The 20,930-nt window shown below is 41.2% G+C and overlaps 1 protein-coding gene across 1 annotated transcript; it reads right to left on the bottom strand.

Annotated features, from left to right (window-relative positions):
* Positions 1 to 285: 285 nt before the first annotated feature.
* ATP6AP2 (ATPase, H+ transporting, lysosomal accessory protein 2) lies at positions 286 to 19,164 on the bottom strand. Its single transcript, XM_015418466.1, has 9 exons — positions 19,082 to 19,164; positions 13,462 to 13,592; positions 12,726 to 12,854; positions 10,706 to 10,801; positions 10,390 to 10,527; positions 9,747 to 9,800; positions 7,467 to 7,616; positions 4,799 to 4,915; positions 286 to 2,201 (listed from the first exon to the last, which is right to left on the bottom strand). The coding sequence occupies exons 1-9, from the start codon at positions 19,134 to 19,136 to the stop codon at positions 2,007 to 2,009; spliced, it is 1,065 nt and encodes a 354-aa protein (XP_015273952.1). The 5' UTR covers positions 19,137 to 19,164; the 3' UTR covers positions 286 to 2,006.
* Positions 19,165 to 20,930: the final 1,766 nt, after the last annotated feature.

The raw sequence follows: 20,930 nt of genomic DNA on the forward strand, positions 1-20,930 counted from the left end.
TATTGGTGATACTTAAGACTCAAGTTTAGCAAGCCAGTCGACGTGACTTATCCTAATTTGATTTTCATTGTATACCAGGAACACAATTCAGAGATAAATTAGTCTATTAATTTCAGTTGGTAATTTCAGCTGGATTAATGTTTTATGGTCATTTAGCCCACTGCAACTGGGAGATATTCAGGTATTTCTAGTATGTCCCTTGATCAACAAAGGAGGAAAATCAACTCATTTGAGCTGTGGTGCTGGAGAAGGCTCCTGCACACTCATTGGACAGCAAAGGTGACAAGCAAGTATTGGAGCACTAAACCAGACATGTCATTGGAAGGAAAAATCATAAAACTGCAACTGACTTACTTCAGCCATGCCATGCAGAACAACTCACTAGAAAAAACAATTATGTTTGGATTGGTTAGCGGCAAAAGGAAACCAGGCCATCATAGAACATAGTGGCTAAACATCATAAAAGTCGACACCAGCTGGAGCATGGAACAACTCAAACAGTACAAGACTGGAAAACGTGGAGAGAGCTGGCCCATAGAATCACCAAGAGTCAGACACAACTGAATGGCAAACAAGAAGCCATATTTTTATGGGCAATGGTTGGTTAAAGGTGGCATTTTTGTTAATTCAAACAGTCCCTCATCTTTTAATACTGCTAATAGTTTGAACCAAGGCAAAGCATAAGTTTACACATATCAATTTCTCCACAATATGATATATATTAAATTAACAATTATAGTTCTAGGTTGCCCACTGAGTTTTTCATACTGAAGCTGCTCTTTACCACCTATTTTGTATAGGTTAAGTTAGCATGGACTGTGTTGCGACATGCTATGGAACAGAGAAGAGATCACACCAATTGTCAGATGACTATCAATGCACAGTGTAGCTATACAATTTACAATATTGGAAGGAACTATGCTGCTTCACAGCTCAAAGACAGACCTATTTTAAAATTTATTTCACTCAGGGTCTACTGCTGTTATTACCGTGTGTGTAAAGTGCATCAAATCACAGGTGACCCCTTTTGATTTCCAAGGCAAAGAGATGGTCAGAGGGGGGTTGCCACTGCCTGGGTGGTCTCTTATCTACATACAAACCAGGGCTGACCCTGCTTAGCTTCCAAGATCAGGCTAGCCCAGGCTATCCAGGTCAGGGCACTTATCTGATGCATGCGTACCACAGGCACCATTGCACACCAATGACTGTGCATTCAAGTTCACATCTGCATCTCAACGCAGTTGTGGACAGAGTTCATCTAGTCTACTACCACAGTTTTAGACTGGAAAAACTCTGCACAAAATGGCACTGTCTTTCTGACAGTTCACTCCACAGCCATGCTAATATTGTCCTTTGCATAGAACAAGATAGTAATAAAGCTATGCTTATTAATGGGATCTTCTCTGGATTAATTCATAGCATTTCAACTACAAGCCCTACACTGCTGCAACATATATCACTGTTTATTTTTCTCTTTATTCTGGGTCATTTCTGCATGAAACTTTCACACAAAGATTCACTTTATTCAAAGTCTGTACAGTAGCTCACAAGTAAACATCGAACTCAGATTTTTCAACAAGCTTTGACACTAAAGATTCAGCATAAACATGACTAAACCCCTATAGACAAAAAACTTGAATTATTTACATTAAACATTTACAATTGATTCAGTACCCAATACTACCTCAGCATCCTAAGCTTCCAGTGTAAAAAGAATTTAACACAAAACAAGTCGCTAGCTTACTTTTAGTGCATTGTTTACTAACCAGCAAGAGGAACAGCTCTGAAATTGAATACATACTGCATGGGCACAAAACAGGAATCATTTACATGAATCTGTTTATAGAAGTTAGATCATAATTTCATACCCATTGCACTTTCCAACTCAGCAAACTGACTGTCCACTACTAGCCTTTAATATATTTTCACATTAATAAGCAAAACAGCATGGAGATGGTTGCACTGGAAGAAGACTGACTCCTCCTCAGGTTGCAATTAGCTGGTGTTTAATCTATCCTGATCTTCTGGTTGGTCATCCTGTAAATGATGCTGTCATAGCCTGGATCCATATTCCAGAGGTTGTAGGAAATAACAATCACAGCTATGATGAGGCCTATCATGATCCACAGAATTATGTTGAAGACCACAGCATAGTTAAAGTTGTATGGATATCCTAGGTTATACTGATTCCCAGGGATGGTCTACAGCAAGAGAAAAAAATACCATAAAAAATAAACTGCTCTTTAGTATTAGATGAAAATACAGATTGCCCCAAGGAAACACAAGGAATATTCTGGGTAAGTACTTGAAAGACAAAGACTGAAAATATATTGTTGTAACCAGTGCAGATTTCTAATGAAACAACTCTTCTACCTCTGCTATGAGCCTGAAGTATGTTTGTGCATACTTCAGAAAATACTATTCTGAAATTTATGGCTACTTTTGAAAGACGTTTCTAGTCCATGTAGCAAAAGTTCAGAAATAAAATAGCGAGAAGAGTTTTAAAGTTAAGTTAGCCCAAATGTATTATTATAAAAGTTTTGATTTCAAACTTCAGATAATGACAGCTGGCTCATAATTATCATTTGAAAATTACTTCAGAAAAAGTTGCATGGCAAACGCATTGTGTTCATGTATCGGCCCCTACGCATCAGGCAGGGCACACACTCGATTTAATCTTCGCAATGGGGATTATAGTGGACTGGATCACTGCGGAAGCAGTGCCATGGTCGGACCACTATGCCCTGAAGGCCCGTGTGAATGTCCTGCCCCGACCCTGTATAGGCGGCGAGCGGATTTTAGCTCGATCGCGGAGCCAAATGGACCCAGTGCGGCTTCAATTAGCTCTACGGGATCCGATGCCCCCTGGCGGTTCATTGGATGAGCTCGTGGACGACTGGCATGGTCGACTTTCCACGGCCATTGATGTGATCGCTCCCTGGCGCCCTCTACGCCCTCGCTCTAGGCTGGCCCCCTGCTGATGAAGCAAGAGCTAAGACAGTTAGAGAGACGGTGGCGCTGAGCCCACGACGATGCTACAAGAGCATCCTATAGGACGTTTATGAGATCCTATGAGATGGAAGTCAAGGCTGCGATGAGGGATTTCTACGCAGCCAGGGTTGCGTCCGTAAGCTCTCGCCCAGCCCAATTATTTAGAACAATTCGGTCTTTGATGGCTCTGCCACAGAGCAGACAAAATGGTAGGGAATTGGAGATTGGGGTGCCTCAGGGGGCAGTGCTTTCCCTGACGCTGTTTAACATATATATGCGCCCCCTCGCCCAGATTGCCCGGAGGTATGGGCTAGGGTGCCATCAATACGCAGATGACACTCAACACTATTTGATGTTGGGCGGCCAGTCGGACTCCAACCCAGAAGATCTGCACCGGGCTTTATAAGCTGTGGCTGGGTGGCTCAGACGGAGCAGGCTAAAATTACACCCGGCGAAGACGGAAGTCCTGTGCTTGGGTCGGACCAGACCGGGGTTAGGGCTCCCACTTCCGACCTTCAACGGGGCACCTCTGGTGCCAGCTTCGGAAGTTAGGAGCTTGGGAGTGCTCCTGGACCCCACCTTAATGATGGAGGCCCAGGTGGCAGCCACTGCCAAATCGGCCTTTTATCATTTTCAGCTGGTACGGCAGTTGGTTCCTTTCCTCGACCGCTACGACCTAGCTACAGTGATCCATGCGACGGTCACCTCGAGCCTAGACTACTGTAACGCTCTCTACATGGGGCTGCCTCTGTCGCAAATCCAGAAGCTGCAGCTGGTGCAGAATGCTGTGGGCAGGCTGTTGGTGGGCGCCCCTAGGTGGGAGCACACCCAACCTGTACTGAAAGCGCTGCACTGGCTACCTATAGCATACTGGATTCGCTTCAAAGTGCTGGTGCTCACCTTTAAAGCCCTACATGGCCAGGGTCCGATATACCTGAGGGACCACATTTCCCCACATATTCCCCAAAGAGCACTTCGGTCGGGGTCACAACACCAGCTGGTGACCCCAAGCCCCAAGGAGGCCAGGCTTGCGGCAACGAGGGCCAGGTCCTTTTCAGTGACGGCTCCTATCTGGTGGAATGAGCTCCCGGAGATCAGGGCCCTGCGGGACCTCGTGCAGTTCCGCAGGGCCTGTAAGACGGAGCTCTTCTGCCAGGCTTTCAAGTAGGAGCCGCCACTGCCACTACCACCACCACTCCAGTATAGAGTGATACCGCCGGAGGGCCAGGTAACATCTATCTACGGCCCTAGCTCTCCCCTTCTGTTTGCAAGATGTTGGGAAATTTTATCTTTGTATTCGATGGAATTGAATTTTAACTGTTTTATCTATTTTATATACTATATGCACTTTGTGCCGTGTGTAAGCTGCCCTGAGCCCGTTTGCGGGGAGGTTGGGGTATAAATACAATTAAATAAATAAATAAATAAAATGTACTGCAATTATGTGCCTATATGTCCATAAAATTATAGAACACTGATTAGTAAATTAGATGGGATAGCCTGTCAAGCTCATGAAGTTTCTGGCAAAGCCGTTATTCTGAATAAGTTGCTGATCCTTACTTCACATTAAAACTGAAACAACTGCATTCAAGTATCTTCAAAATAACTTCCATTTTGTTCTTAAAAGGGGGGGGGGGAGACCAAATAATAAAACTCAAGGTATAGCAGCTTTATTATTGTGAGACTGCATGTCGAATAACTTGCTTGGATATGCCTCTAAAATCCACAAGGCTCCAAAATAACTGTATTTTGGATTGAGGTGCAAAGCTGCATTGGTAGCCCATTGAAATTAAATGCTTATACCAACCTCTGAGGTTTCTAGGATAGATCGTGACTTCCTCACAAAGGGTGTGTCATATGTCTTCACAGTCACCACTTCTACCACTGCATTGCCACCATAAAGGTTGTACATCTCATCTGCAAACTGAAAAGAAAAATGTTTAACACTCGTACAGCAGTAAAGGATTAACGGAAGACAGATCATGTGACAGAAGGCACACCGTTTAAGTTGCAACTGGCAACAAATGTGTGCGACCCAGGGAGTGGATTTTGACTGTGTTGTGGATTAGCAAGAAAACACTTATTACCAGACCTTCAGAGACTTCTGAAAACCTTTCGCTAACTAAACAATGACACAGCAAGCAGAAAGAATGTCAGCAAAATCAAAACTTACAACAGGAACTGCCAGCACATCGTCTCCGGTTACTAAATCGGAAGTAACCATAGACTTTCCCAAAATGTAGGTAGGTATGTAGGGCTATCTTTCAGCTATGCTCCTTGCGGAGTGCAGGGGGTTGGACTAGATGACCTGCAAGGTCCCTCCCAACATTTTATGATAGCTGCAGCTTTGCACCCTCTACTGGACCAGCTGACCAACCTCAATGACAAGTTTGATACGTTGCAAAAGGAGCTTAAAGAAACTTCAGCAAAAACAGAGAAGTTAACCAAGAAGCTGAAAAAAGTTGACGTTAAGTCCAAAGACTTTGAACAAAGATTGGAGATAGTGGAAAAAGAAAAAATCTCTGAAAGTCAACAATTGCTACTTTTTCAAACGGAAAAATCAGCATATGTCCTGAGATTTCAAAACATTCCGGAGCAGAAAGGAGAGAACCTGAAAGAGATTTTAAGCAAAGAGCTTGCTCCCGTGGTAGGCTTAGCAGCAGAAGTGATACAAAGTGAAATGGATATGGTATATCATACTTATCCAGAATTTATTTAAAAAAAAACCAAGCTACCCAGTGAAGTATATGCGAAATTCTCAAAAAGGTCAATGAGAGACTTAATTTTGAAGGCAACAAACGGAATTGTCTTGAAAATCAAAGGAGAACAAATCGAAGTTCTAAAAGACGTTCCATTTGAGATCAGGAAAAGAAGGAGACAATACAGAGAACTGTTTTTGCAAAATCATACTACCCCATACAGATGGACATTACTGGAAGGCCTTATCTTCAACTACAATGGGAAAAAAGAAAAGATTGACTCTGTTTCTAAAGCGAAAATGTTCCTGAAGCAACAACAGAAAGCGAGTGACGGATATGAGAAAGTGGAGGACAACATAAATGCAGAAGAAGAAGATAAAAAGGAGTGAAATTCTGACAATGATGCGAACAGCTCGGCAGAATCCTCTGACCGGGAAGCAGAATTAGGGGCTGCTGCTCTGAAACCTTTAAAAGTTAGACTGGATTTTGATAAGAAGCATAGAGGAAAGAATTAAGCAAAATAGAGTAACTTTGAAAGTCTGATGTTTATTATAAACTAATTATCTTAAAGCTAAGAAACACACACTATAGCAAAGCAAGATTGTGTTTGCTCACTTTATACTCTCATGTATTACTATTTGAGTAATAGGGAAATGTCGAGTATCTTGAATTTATTATTAATGATCCTTGCTATTCGTAGTTTTAGGTTGTTCCCTTCCCTTGACCCTGTAGGTTTATAGACTAGAAAAAGCAATAAAAATGTTTAAAAAAATACTTGAAGAACATAGTTCACTTTGTTTTCAGTGGAAACACGCAGGAAAATTGTTTCAAGGCTGCAATTTTAAGAGCTAAGAGTGTGCCATATGACATTCTGTATCCAGGCCCACTATTCTCAGGTCAGAATTTGTGATGCTAAACATTAAGCAAAAAAGTGTAGAGAAGTTTCCAGGTTTTGTCTCCCTCTGACAGCAGTCTTGCGCAACACAAGAAACTGCTGCCAAAATGCTGTCACAAAGGCAATTTCCAGTGAAGCACAATGAGCTTCTGTTAAGAAAAGAAAGCAAGACCGCAAGTTATGACGCTTTCTTAAAAGCATTTTACAATTGTTAGCTTTCAAAAGAAGCACAGATTTTTACTAGCTTATCTAGCTAGCTAGCTAGCTGATGATTCCCATCCTCCCACTAAGACTACAAATTCGCATTTGGCCATTGAAAAGTACTGAGACTGATGCAGTGATTTCAGCTCCTACTTTTATTTTAAGTGAAGAACAAGACAACTCTACCGGCTTGCAGGCCGGCTTATATTCCCAGTAAGCCCCACTCCCAAAACACACCCAACGCCAGTGATAGGTAATTTACATTGGTCAGGCATTCCATAGGTCCTCGCTGGGATCCTAGCCCTCAGATAGGTGCGGCTAAGATCCGCTCCGGCCATTGTTCTCTGGGACGAAGCTCGGCTGCTTTGCATGATCACGGGGAGGCCCAGCCTTGCACGCGGTCGAACTTCCATACATAACAGCCATCAACTCTAATTCTACAGTTATCCACCAATGCTCATCCTTATTTACCACCCCATCCCAAGTGGTTTTTTCGGATCATGTGGGTAGCTAAAGAACACGTCCTTCCTTTTCACAAGCAAAAAAAAAAAAGATCCAACCCACTGTTATGCAATCCATTAATGAGAGACGAAGCATTCAGTCAGGTTGTGGGTAAAGGAAAACATTCCCCTGCTTTAGGCTAGCACCTCAATAAATTCATTTAACCATGTTTCTCTTACCTTTTGCAGTGAGTCTGCAAGAATTTGAGAGGCATCCTTGAACTGCTGCGAATCTTCTCCATACCGTTTACCAATTTCTTCCAACCCAGAAAGTTCTAAAGAATATAGGTCTGGTGAATGATCCTTCGCTAAATGCTTGTGCCTGGAAAGCTTGGGAAACAGCAGGAAAAAGATTGTGAGTGAAATTTTGTGAGTGCACTTTCAATTTAAAGATTCTTTTCTACATTATAGGTAAAGGTAAAGGTTCCCTTGCTCGAAAGCCAGTCGAATCCGACTCTAGGGTTGCGGTGCTCATCTCTGTTTCAAAGCTGAAGAGCCAGCGCTGTCTGAAGACGTTTCCGTGGTCATGGGGCCGGCATAATTAAACACCAAGGCGCGCGGAACGCTGTTACCTTCCCACCAAAGTGGTACCTATTTATCTACTTGCAATTTATTGCTTTCGAACTGCTAGGTTGGCAGGAGCTGGAACTAGAGACGGGAGCTCACTCCGTCTTGCGGCACCCGGGTCTCGAACTGCTGAACTACCGACCTTCCACAGCCTGCAGTTAAGCGTCTTAACCACTTGAGCCACCGCAGCGCATGGATCACTGTTGCAAGGTCGTTGCATTCGAGGAAGGGAGCCAACTGCCTGATCAGCCGTAGATGGTAAAAGGCCGCCTTGGCACTGGCTGCTACCTGGGCCTCCATTGTTAAAGAGGCATCCAGGAGCACTCCCAAACTCCTGACCTGCGGCGCTGGCACCAAAGGCGCCCCACCGAAGGTCGGTAGTGGGATCCCTACCCCCGATCCGCTCTGACACAAGCACAGGACCTCCGTCTTCATTGGATTCAATTTCAGTCGACTCAGTCTGAACCAGCCCACCACATCCTGAAGCGCCCACTCCAGATCATCTGGGCTGGAGTAGGACCGGCCACCCAGCACTTGAGCCACCACAGCTCCATATAGAAAAGTGTATCATATGCCAAATTCACAGACAAATTATTTTGTTCTAAAATTATAAGTATGAATTATGTCCCATAATGTGATGTGGTGTGCAGTTCTCTGTATACTAATATGAAAGGGAAAATATGATCCGTTTGGAACATTGGTGGTGAAAATTATCACCTTTAATTAGGCCTGCCAACTGGTTAAACTGTTAGCTCTGCTCTTAATTGACAGCTGTGGGTTTTGGGGATGTTGCAGAGAGTGCAAGGACTTATAATAATCAATACCTCTAATTCTCAACACAGCCACATCTGTGGATACTTAAATCTGGAGACTGGAGCCATGAACAGACAAGACAGACCTTTCTTTTTCAGAAAAGGCCCATGTTCACAGAAAAAAAATCTGAAATCTGCAAATGGACAAGACCAACAAGCTCCCATACATGTCCCATCTCTGTAGTCGCCCCATCCTATGGAAGAGGCTGCCTGAGAAGGTCAGGAAGGCCCCTACAGTCCTGCAAAACAGACTTGTTCAGGAGGACATTTTAATAAAGATAATGGTGGTGGAAAGAGCAGTCAAGTCACAGCTGACTTATGGTGACCCTGTGAGGTTTTCAAGGCATTTTCAAGACGTTCAGAGGTGGTTTGCCATTGCCTTCCTCTGTATCATGACCCACGTATTGCTTGGAGGCCTCCCATCCAAGTACTTGCCAGGATCAACCCTGCTTAGCTGCCAAGACCTGATGAGATCAGGCTAGCTGGAATATCCAGGACAGAGACTAAAGATAACAGAGTTACCACATAACAGATCAGTCCAGGAAAATGCACTATTTCTATTCATGTAATACCACATTCTGCATTGTTCAACATTTCATGTTTATGCTTTGTTCAGACTACAGCTCCATTTCAGATTTCTGTGATTTATAGTCCTATTTACATTGCTTACTAGATCTATCATCCTATTGATTGCATTGATTGACATTGTGTAATCTACCTTGAGTCCCAGTGAAAAAGGCAGATTATTAATAACAGAAATAAAATAACTTTGCCATTTGACAGGATGACCAGAATCTCTGTTCTGTCTGTCTGCCTGTATTCTACAGCTGTTGGTTTGGAAATGCCAATTATTCAAAAACTGCACAAATTGTTTCTTCTTTCCAGTTTAAAGTTTTCCCAGCCAGCTGGCATCAAGCCAGCTGAAAAGTTAACACGGCTGGAAAATTACATACTGTCTGTTGCTACTGAGTCTGGAGCCAACTGGCAGCCTTCTTTTGTCCAGATTCTGCCAATGAGTGCCAGTTGCCAACCCACAGTCAAATTAAATTAAAAAAAACAAAAAAACAGTGTCTTTGCTTACCAAGCTTGTGATATCATGTAAGACTTGTAATTCTGACAGAAACAGCAGATCAACCTAAGGAAAGAATATACTTAATTATTTTTAACAGGAATCAAATGATAACATTTAATTCATGGTGAAGAGTCCAAGTCAGTTTATATATTAGCACACTAATTCTCACATCTGTCATTTGAGCCAATATCATCACACTGTTGCTTACCAACTAATCATTTAATCAGTAACTCAATGACAAATAGATTTCAGTTAAGATTAAATCATGCCTTGAGATGATCATGTCTGACAGATTTGACTAGATTAAATCTGTGTGTGAATGCTTTGCACTGTATGTAGCCAGAGGTTTAACAGCTATCCATGCTAGTAATGCCACAGTGAAATCAGAAAAATAGCCATATATAATATTATGGTTTTTATTTTATTTATAATATTATGTTTTATTTTATATATATATATATAGTATGTGTGTGTGTATATATAATGTGTATACACACACACACGATGGGTAAAACAAATGTTGACAGAATGTGCAGAGCAAACCCCCCACACTCTGAACATTTTATTCTGCAAAAAAGAGAGAAGAATTTTAAATAAAAATGGGAGGGTAGATTTAAAAAAAATTCACATCCAATATCTAGTCATGTCTTACCTCATTGTTTCTGCTCAGAGAATTAAGGGGAAGAGAAGCCAGAATGGAATTATCCTGGAATAATCTATTCCGAAGCTGTCGTAGTGTGACTGAAAGGTCCTCAAACACAGAGTTTGCCTTTCCCACCATGTAGACTCTCTGAAAAACACCGTTGTTCAATACAAGAGTGAATTAATACCAAATCGTTTGAGAACACATTCAGATCAAGCAACTTTTTTCTAACATTGTAACTTTTAGACAGATTTGTATTTGGAAACCTGAACAAAGAGTGATTTAACTCATGTCAAGTGCTTTCAGAAACAAATTGGTTGCTTACCTCTTCACTAGGAGCTAGCTGTACTACTACGGGGGTTTCCTCAGAAAACAAAGTATGAATAGCATTTGCAACACCATCCAGGTTGAAAGGAACTGCCTAGAACAATATAAAAATGCTAGTTTATAGAAATGCAAACATTGTACATCTTTCTAATTGCCTACACATTGCATGCAACCATATTCAGGCATCAGCCACTTATGAAGAAACTGATTCTGCATTAATTGTAGTAAGGTTATCTGTATGCAGTGACTATACTAGCTAGTTCCCCCAGAGTTACAGAAACATGCAGTTCTACAGTCACTGTTAGAAGAACTACATTAAAAATAAAGATACATCAAACTGATTCTTAGAATCATCTCAGCACTTCTCTTCAATTAAGACATTGGACCTTCAGGCAGCTTAACAAAAACAAAGCTGTACCTATCACTGATACACACTTTAATATATTATTGGATAAAATTGGTGACCCAGACTATGCTGTTACTCTTTAGACTTGTTTCAATGAATAGGTTTATTTTAATTATTTCATTTCAATTCATTTCTTAAGCATCCTCAGTCCACACAGCTGTGTTTTCATAAGGTTTTCAAATTTGAAATGCTTCATGTTTGTTTTTGCAGGCTGAGTGACTGCTACTTAAATGCCACATTATTTTGATACTTTCACCCAAAGGTATTCCCAACTTTGATGACTATATTGAGAAGCTTTAAATAAACTTAGCTAGTGACTCTATCTCTGTCAATTTCAGCTGATCTACTATCCTAACAAATAAAAGATTCATTGAAAGAAATGTAAGGTAACAAACACTTTTTGATGGTGTGCAGAGAGCGCTAAGTTTTACTCCTGCACCTTTGCTTTCATATGCCCAGTGTATGACTCTCAATCACCATTACAGAATTCTGCATCTCTATTTGAATTTGTAAGCAAAAAAATATAAAAAATAAAATAAAACACACAATAAATACAGAGTGCAACAGGGCCAACTGCTGGAGCAGCATACACATTCCAAGGCTTCCTATTAACTTAAAGCCCTGTTTACCACTACTACTGAAGACAGTAGTACACAGCGCATACAGAGACAGAAGTAACTAGGGTAAATGGTAAGGCTATGCATGCTTCCCATATCTTACCCTTCTACTTTTGAATTACAAGGAACTTCTAAACTGGACTGGGATTTGGATGCTGTGCACAAAATTGCTGTAGCTCTGCATATATCTATGTGCACACATGGGGGGCGTACAGAGAAACAGATTCTGTTGAGGCTAAGGGAATCCACTACGCACAGCAATGCACAAGGAAGGGACTGGATTGTTCCTGTCATTGTTTTTAAGAATTCTGACACTTTATAAAGAACTGGGGGCACTGCAGATTTTCTTTGCCTTCCCAATAGGATTGTAAGAAGAAAAAAAGAGGGCTGACCAACTGGAGCAAAGAGACAAAGAGAAAACAATGGAGCAGTGGGAAAAACATCTTATTCCAGCCTCGTGGTTTAGTGGGAGCACTACTGCTTTTATATTCCACAGATCCCCCAGAGAAGCTCAGTGTGGAACATATAGGAGTTAGAAATGTATTGGAATAAAATTTTCTTCCCACTGCACCAAATAGACAAGTAGAGGATATATAAGGAAGTATGAACAAAATATTCATTCTGGGGATCTTGTAGCGCTGACTGGACACAAAAAGGAAGTGTTATGTACTTTCCATCCCAAGTAGTTTTTACGAACATATCATTCTTACTGTTAAGTATCAACAATGAAGCCTCACCATGCCCTTTCACACAGCAGACAGGAAACGGATTCAGTACAGATTTACTGAAAACCCAAGCATTCCAAAATTTGACATTTAGCAATGAACTGGCACACAGAATTGAACCATACAGTGCAAAAGCAGTGAACAAGTATTGCTTTATAAAAACTCTTTTTAAAGTATGTGGAGAGAGAGAGAGAGAGAGAGAGAGAGAGAGAGAGAGAGAGAGGGGGGCTTTTAGAAAAGCTACTTAATTCACAGCATTTTAGTACTTACATTCTCAATTGGGTAAGAAATACCACGCTCAGGTAGCGTTAACTTGTCTATCCCTGTTACTGTGACCAGAACTGTAGCTCGAGGACGCCGGAAGAGATCACCTACTGCAAGTCCAGGCCAGGAGACGTCCTGTAATCAAACAGGGGTTGATTTTTTAGTTAAGCTTTTTAAAAGAAATGCCAGAAAAAATGAAACCACTCAAGTTAGGCTCAAATTTTAAAAAAGCTATGATGGGACATCCATTAAAGAGTTATAGAGCTCATGCTACTGGAACCATTTACAGATAAAAAGTAACACATCTCAGCAACACTCAGATAGCTATTGTGATACAGTGGTTGGAATGTTAGACTAGGACTGGGGAGACCCAGGTTCAAATCTCTGCTCAACCATGAAACTTGCTGGGTGACTTTGAGCCAGTCACACACTCAGTCTAATCAACCTCAGAGGGCAGTTGTGAGGATAAAATGTAATCCTATGTATGACAACTATGCATAACCTGTGGAGACCAATTTCAGTTGCAGCAGCAGGAAAAGAAAGAACTATAATAAAAATAAAATAAATATGATTTGGCTAAACATGCTTCACATAAACACAATCTGGTCTTCTGCCTTTTGTTCAAAATCCCCAAATAGCAGAGTGTCATAAGACTCACAACTGCCTAGGGTAAGGCCTACTTTAAATAATCAAAAGTAGTGACAATTACTGTGATTGGAGACAGACACAATAAATTACATACTTCCTCAACAGAGAAGCCCATGGATAATGCAGCCAGATCTGAAATTCGTTCTCCAGGTATTGGCCAGCTTCCCTGATGGAAAATGACTGACTCAGGAGATCGTAATACATTGAATTCATTAGCAAAAATACCTGAAACAGAAAGACAAAACGCAGAACGTTTTAAGCAACAACACACACAATCCTTTTGCTGGTCTTCAACAAGCCACAGAATGAGATAACTGAATAGACCACCATATTACAGGTGAGGGAACACTAATTTTCAACATTTCCCTGTGTAAAAAGTTAATCTTCCGGCAGAGAGGAAACAAATTCACCAAAGAAAAACGGTTGTTGCCTATTATGTTATTTTTATTCATGGTAAGGTTAAAATACAAGGGCAAATTTTAAAAACAACAACAATTTCCTACCTCCATTCTGAACTGATGCAGTTCATTCTAGCACCTGACATTTTACTGTGTTATTCTGATGCATAGTTAGACAAGGTTTATTTACAGAAAACACAGTTTGAACTTTAGTTATTTTACCTATAAAATTATAGCACACCACTACCAAAGCAAGCACTAATGGGATTGAAAGCAACCTGAACAGATTACAAAATGTGGAAGTGGATGAATCCAGTCTAAAACAATTTTCAGGCTCTTTTCTAGCAAAGCTGTCCCACACAGAGCCAAAAAGGATGCACTGGCAAAAGGACACTGAATGTACCTTGCACTTACTACGTGGATTGGGTGTTAGGGTTCTCCCATCCTAGGGAATTTAATGTCAGATCCCACTGTTCTCGGGCAACCACTTTGATAAAGGAATGAGGATTAACAAACCATCACTTCAATCTCCACTTTTTGTGACGTAACATCTCAAATTCTATTGCTACATCCTATGCAACTCATTAGCCCTGGTGCGGCCAAAAAAGGGGAGAAAAACACAACCCTACAGAAGAAAGGTAGCCAAAAACTAAAATACTAAAATATCACTATGCATGTAGTGCTAATGTACAAAATATATATAATTTAATTATACATTCAAAAGTGCTAAAATACCATTTAAAAACTATGATCCTATGGTTCTGCATATGAGTACCTAATCTTAATATGAAGACAAATGTCCAATCATATAAATACAGGTTAAAAGGTACAAATTATATCCATATACAAGAACCAATACCAAATGTGTTTTGGCTAAAAGCCAAATTCAAACTGAGCACTCCATACATTTAACAAAAATATACACAAAACTCATCGTACACAGAATGGACCTAAAATGAAAGGGGAGGGAGGAGAAAAATAATTATCTATATGTCTGTTAAGCAACAACAAATATTAAATATTTTGAAATATATGCAACTAGGATAACAACTTTACTCACACTGAGATGTTCACCCGTAGAGTGAGTGGTGATAAATATTCTTGAAATGCAAGATGGGCAATTCACCAAGATGTACAATATTTCATATGCCCACAGATCTTTTTTATTATTATTATTTTATCCTTTTAATACACTCACAGATCTAATATTAGGATGAGGTACTCTTATACTAATTAGCCCCAACACTGGCAACTGAGAGCTAGCAATTCCAGAAGGTTTGTATTCGACTCAGAATTCTGAAGGCAGAATTACACCATCAGACTGACAAGAGCTTCCAATAGGCTCAGTTCTCCGGCTACAACAGTCTTCTTCATTTGTTCTACACACATTAACCTTGAAGGCAGGATTAAACCTTGCTCAAGGTTATATAAAAACAAAGCAGGTATTGACAGTAAACATCTGTCATTCTATGTTTATACTACCAGTATGGCATCTGTAAATATTTTCTACCCATTAGGTCATTAGAACGTAGATGAAGGAAGTGGTTCAAGATTATTATTTTTCTAAAACTGCAATCTTGTCTTGGTGTAGCTTTTTTTCTCTGTACCACTATAAAGGGAAGCAAGGGCACATTCACCGATCAACCATATTAACAGTTTGGGAGCTATGGTTTATTTATGAACATACAAGAATTGCAGGTATCCCAGGATAGCATAGCTCCAGTACAGCATTTAAGATGAACCTGCAAGTAGGCTGTTGATGGGGTAGATTGTGGCAGCTGTACTTACCTTCAAAGATATGTTTATATTTGGTCTAGAAAGACTTTTTAAAAAAAATCTTTACACTTAAGATAGATGACTTTTCAACAGAAACAAATAAATATTTAATGTATTTTGACACTCAGAAATATATTTCCACTCACAAAGGAAAAAGAAATTTTCCTTTATGAGGTACTTAAAAAAATCTTTTTTCCCTGTTGGATGGGCTATTCCATGTGCTCATCTACAGGCCAAATACTTGACTGTAAGCCCTTTACTTACAAGACAGACCCATTGAAGCCAGTTTGGTGTAGTGGTTAAGTGCGCGGACTCTAATCTGGGAGAACCGGGTTTGATTCCCCACTCCTCCACTTGCACCTGCTGATGTGACCTTGGGCAAGCCATAGTTCTGATAAGAAGCTGTCCTTGAAAAAGAGCAGTTTCTGTCAGAGCTCTCTCAGCCCCACCTACCTCACAGGCAGTGTTCCCTCTAAGATGAGTTAGTGTGAGCTAGCTCACAGTATTTTAGCCTCCAGCTCACACATTTTTGTCTCAGCTCAGGAAGGTGGGCTCCAGAGCAAACTGATTGATGCAGTAGCCAAATCGTTTGCTCACAAAGCTCACAAAGTAGAATTTTTGCTCACAAGACTTCACAGCTTAGACGGAACATTGCACAGGGTGCCTGTTGTGGGGAGGGGAAGGGAAAGGAGTTTGTAAACTGCTCTGTGAGACCTTTGGGTAGTGAAGGGCGGGGTATAAATCCAATCTCTTCTCTTATTATTATTATTATTATTATTATTATTCCCACATAAACTTGTCCCCTATTTTCCAATGCAGGCGGCAGCATAATAACTGTCAACTCATAGTTACAGTTCACACACACATTTGAATTCTGGAATGCTTTATAAAGAACGGGACATATTACAAGTTTATGTGTACCAACTGCTTTGTTGTTGTTCAGTTGCACAGTCGAGTCCAATTCTTCGCGACCCTATGGACCACATCACAGCAGGCCCTCCTGTCCTCTGGAGTGTGCTCAACTTCATGTTCGTTGCATCGATAACACTGTCTAACCATCTCATCCTTTACCGTCCCGTTCTTCTTTTGCCTTCAATCTTTCCCAGCATAAGATCTTCACCAGTGAGTGCTCCCTTCTTATTTGGTTGCCAAAGTATCTGAGCTCCAGTATCTGGCCTTCCAGGGAACAGTCAGGGTTGATTTCCTTTACGATTGACTGATTTGATCTTCTTGCAGTCCAAGGGTTGCCACAGCTATCCTCCCAAGGAGCAGGCGTCTTTTAATTTCATGTCTGCAGTCACTGTCTGCAATGATCTTGGATCCCAGGAACGTGAAATCTGTCACTGCTTCCATGAACTCCCCTTCTATTTGCCAAGGAGTGATGCCATGATCTTAGTTTTTTTGATGTTGAGCTTCAAGCCAATTTCTGCACTTTTGCTTAGAAAGCCAACTGCTCAGAAATATACAAACCCATACCACTTTGGACATATGACCACACATGTCAGTTGTGTGCAACAGAAGTTCTACATTCTGTATTCTAAATTCAAATGTGATAATAACTGGCAGTATTTACGCATGCATTTTGTTTTAGACTTATTCTTTTGTATTACTCTTAACCACTGTTTGAGCAGTACTAATGTAGCGGTGTGAGAAGAATTATGGATAAGAGCAACCAACAGAGGCGTATGATTAGAGGTTGTAAGACCAAGAGAGGAGCCAATGTGGTGTTTCAAGATTGCCCTACAACATCTGCACATTTTCAGATTCATTTTCACAATTGTCAGGGCTAGGTACTTTCAAAGACAAGTTAAAGAATCCAGATGTTCTACCAGATTCCTGTTACTAACAGACTTCAGGACAGTAATGGGTTTGAATACATTCTGCAATATCCCGATAGTTTTCCAATATAATTCTACTCAAATATTCAATGTAATATCAGCTCAGCATGCAGAAACCTGAGCAGAACATGTTTCCTCATCAATAAACTCAAGACAGCAACATTCACCAAACTGATTTTGATATGAACTGGTATGAAAGACAGCACTTCCTGCTTTATCCTTGGGAGCAATCTGTTCCAGCAGCTGCCTTCTTGACCAATTATCAGCTGATTACCAATGATGAGAACATCCTTCACTCCCTTTTTATAGTCTTGCCATTAAAAGAGAATGACAGTGGGGTAGATCCAACCCTCCTCCAGGTAGCCTTCCTATAGCCTAAAGTGCCTTCCTCTGACAGAAGAGCCATTTAAGTTAGAGGAAGGCTTCAAATCTGAGCCAAAATGAAAGGTGGGGTATAAAAAGTTTAACGAACAAATACACTTTGCTCAGAGGAGTCATGGATAGAGGTAGGAGCCACCCCACTGAAACGGTCTATTAATTTTTACAGCATAACAATTAAAAGGAACAGATCACTTCTTGTGTGTTCCCATGAGATTTATGGTAGCCTGGATTCAGCTAAACCAGACTGGTACTTAGAGCATAGGAATGAATTAACCCAAGGACTTAAAAGGAACAACATCTTCTCACTTAGACAACAATCCTAACCACATACAAGGGAGACTTCCTCCAATGTCTCATTCTGCTCTTGACCATATGCACATACGGAAATACACTACACTAGTAGAATTAGAAGTCAGAAAGAGCAAGCTATGACTAGTTGTAGTCACTATTATTCTTTATACTGGCTTCTCTACTACAGGGAGACTAAGAGTTAAACTAAAAGTTACATATCTTTTGAATATTTTTTTCTCGATGACTGCTTTTGCATTCATGGTGTGTGTGTGTGTGTGGGGGGGCATTCTGGTAACTGTAAGCAGCTCCTCCATCCTTTTCAATAAAAATTTCAGCCAACCACAGGTACCTTCCATTTTTAAAAATTAAAATGAGGAGAATATTTACATGTACCTGCCACATAAGAGCTACCTTGGCCTCTAGCTAACCTAACAGGAATTCAGCTATGCTTCTCAACATTCTGTATTAGTGCATGTGCAGGCACAAAATAGACTTATTGGCACTTTACTGTAAGTTTAATGCTTTACTTTATTAACAGCCCTACACGGCTCTATACTTAAAAGCTCCCTTTGTTTTCACTCTTATAGATGCCATAGCGGTTGCAAAAGAAAATGGGAAAAACCCGAAACGGCTCCGGTTACCACTTTAATACCTCCATGAGCAACACAAACTGAATTCCAATTACAACTGAAAGATACTAATTTGAACAACAACGGACCTTAACTACAAAATGGTTTCATCACACACCAACACTTCTCTGTATTTTTCCCACCACCATTTCTCTCCGTCCCTATATATACACATACATACACATTCTACGAGTAGGATGCACACCGCTCCCTTCACCCATGAAGACAGAGCCCCATCCCAGCTTCCACACCTAGCTCCACCGGCTCGACCACCCCCTCCATACCCAAATGTAGTAGATTATCTCTCTTCTCTCCTTCACCCTCTCCCGAAAAAAGGTCTAACGGAGAAGACTCTCTACCGGCTGAGCCTGTGGTAATCCCTGACAGACGAGGAGCTTTACCTGCCACAAGCGACGCTGCCGCCCAAAACGCCAGCCCGGTCCACCGCAACCCCATGACTACTGCCACCCCAGCGCCGACGAAAAACCAGGTGAAAAAGGAAGTATAAACCAGCCGGCCCCACAGCCCAACTTTAGCCCGCCTCCGGCTCTGATTGACAATACGACTAGCCATTCATAATTAAAAAATGAGGAACTGGAGGAAAGAGGAGTGGCTAGACCATGAGAGACAAGTCACTCTGACCAATGATAACACTATGGGGGGAAAAAAGAGTAGACTAGTCATGGGACTCGCTTGAAGAGAAGCTTGCCCTCATAGAAGGCAGGGCTTCAAACTTGAGTGATAGCCACAGTGGCCATTCAGAAATTACACGATCTCTTGACTCGTCTTAGGAACGCTGTCTTTGGCGAGGAAATGTCAGGCATGCGTAGATGTGCTTGTGAGAAGTGGTCGACGGCAGGAGGTGATACAGCGACTGGAAAATTTACCAATCAGAATACACGGGATCTCTCTCTCTCTGGCTCGCGCTTGCCTAATTTCTTGCAGAGGCCGAACATTAATAAGACGGGCGTGTTCTGCGATTAGATTGACCTCTGATTGGCCCAATGAAAGTCTGAAGGGTAGCCGTGTATTCTAGTGCCATTACAGAGCTTGAAAAGTGCCGGACTGACTACGAGGAGGGGCATAGGTTGGGGGATTACTGAATGACGGGAGAGTCTTTCTCCGGGATTTCCTTGCATGTGTGGGGGTGAGTGGGCTGACCGGATTTACTCATTTGTAAAATGCGGTATTTTTTTCTGTTTTACAATTTAACATTTGAATAGTAATTCAAATGAAAAGGACCGTTTTCCTGTTATAAAGAAATTCTTCCGACTTAATTACCTGGTTTTGTTGGCCGCTGGGGATGTGTTTCTTTGCATATAAATAAAACACTAGTTCTTCACGGGGTTGAACCGATTAGTTGGTTAGCTTGATTTAGACCTGGGAAGTTTACACAACATTTGGCCTGGAGTCTGCAGGCCGATCAGAGGCGTGTTTTGTGTGTAGCGATGTGCATCATGTAAAGTTGTTGGATTGCGGTGGCTCAGAAACGTGATGCTATGACTGTATAAACTATGGTAGGCTCTACAGTTGGTTGGGTATTGGGCTAATTCATCTCCTGGGTGTTCCTGTGTAGACAAGAGAATTCAGGAGGTGAATGATTATGATAGCACAATATCCAACAGTAGGTGGATCCAGTGGGATCTCAGGGGCACAAGCATCCTGGCAACCATTACATGCCCCCAGCTGTTTGAGCTAGACCGTGGGTGTTCCTGAAGATGCAGTCTGAGACAGTGATTCCTAATATGGTGCCTAATGTGTGTTTCTGGGTGCCCTCTTGCTTCATCCCCAAGGTAAAGAACCACTGGTGGCTTTCCTCCAATTCACTGGAGTAGGAGGAACTTCAGAGTAGGTGTCACCTTTGTGCCTACAGTGAGCATCCATTTGGAAGCAGCTGTTTCCATCATGAAAGTTAAGATAATAACAAATTAAACGCTGAAACTTATACTATACTGCAAAATGTTATTAGTAATATAACACGCTTTAACCTTTTCTTTATTCTGTATCTCTTTGAAAATCAATAAAAATCTTCTATTTAAAAAAAATGAAAGGAGCATTGCCTTGGAACCTTCTAAGACTTTGTGACTGGTCCCCACCTCAAAGGCAATCACTTTATGGTGGTGCCCACTACCCTTTCTCAAAATTCTAGAAGTGCCTTGAGGCTTAGCAGGGTTGGGAACCCCTGCTTTTAGGGTGCTATATTTGAGGCCTTGCTTTCTGGACTATTGAAAACACCTGGAGACAGGAATC

Source organism: Gekko japonicus, unplaced genomic scaffold (assembly GCF_001447785.1).
Source record: "Gekko japonicus isolate JY-2015 unplaced genomic scaffold, Gekko_japonicus_V1.1 scaffold202, whole genome shotgun sequence".
NCBI lineage: Eukaryota > Metazoa > Chordata > Lepidosauria > Squamata > Gekkonidae > Gekko > Gekko japonicus.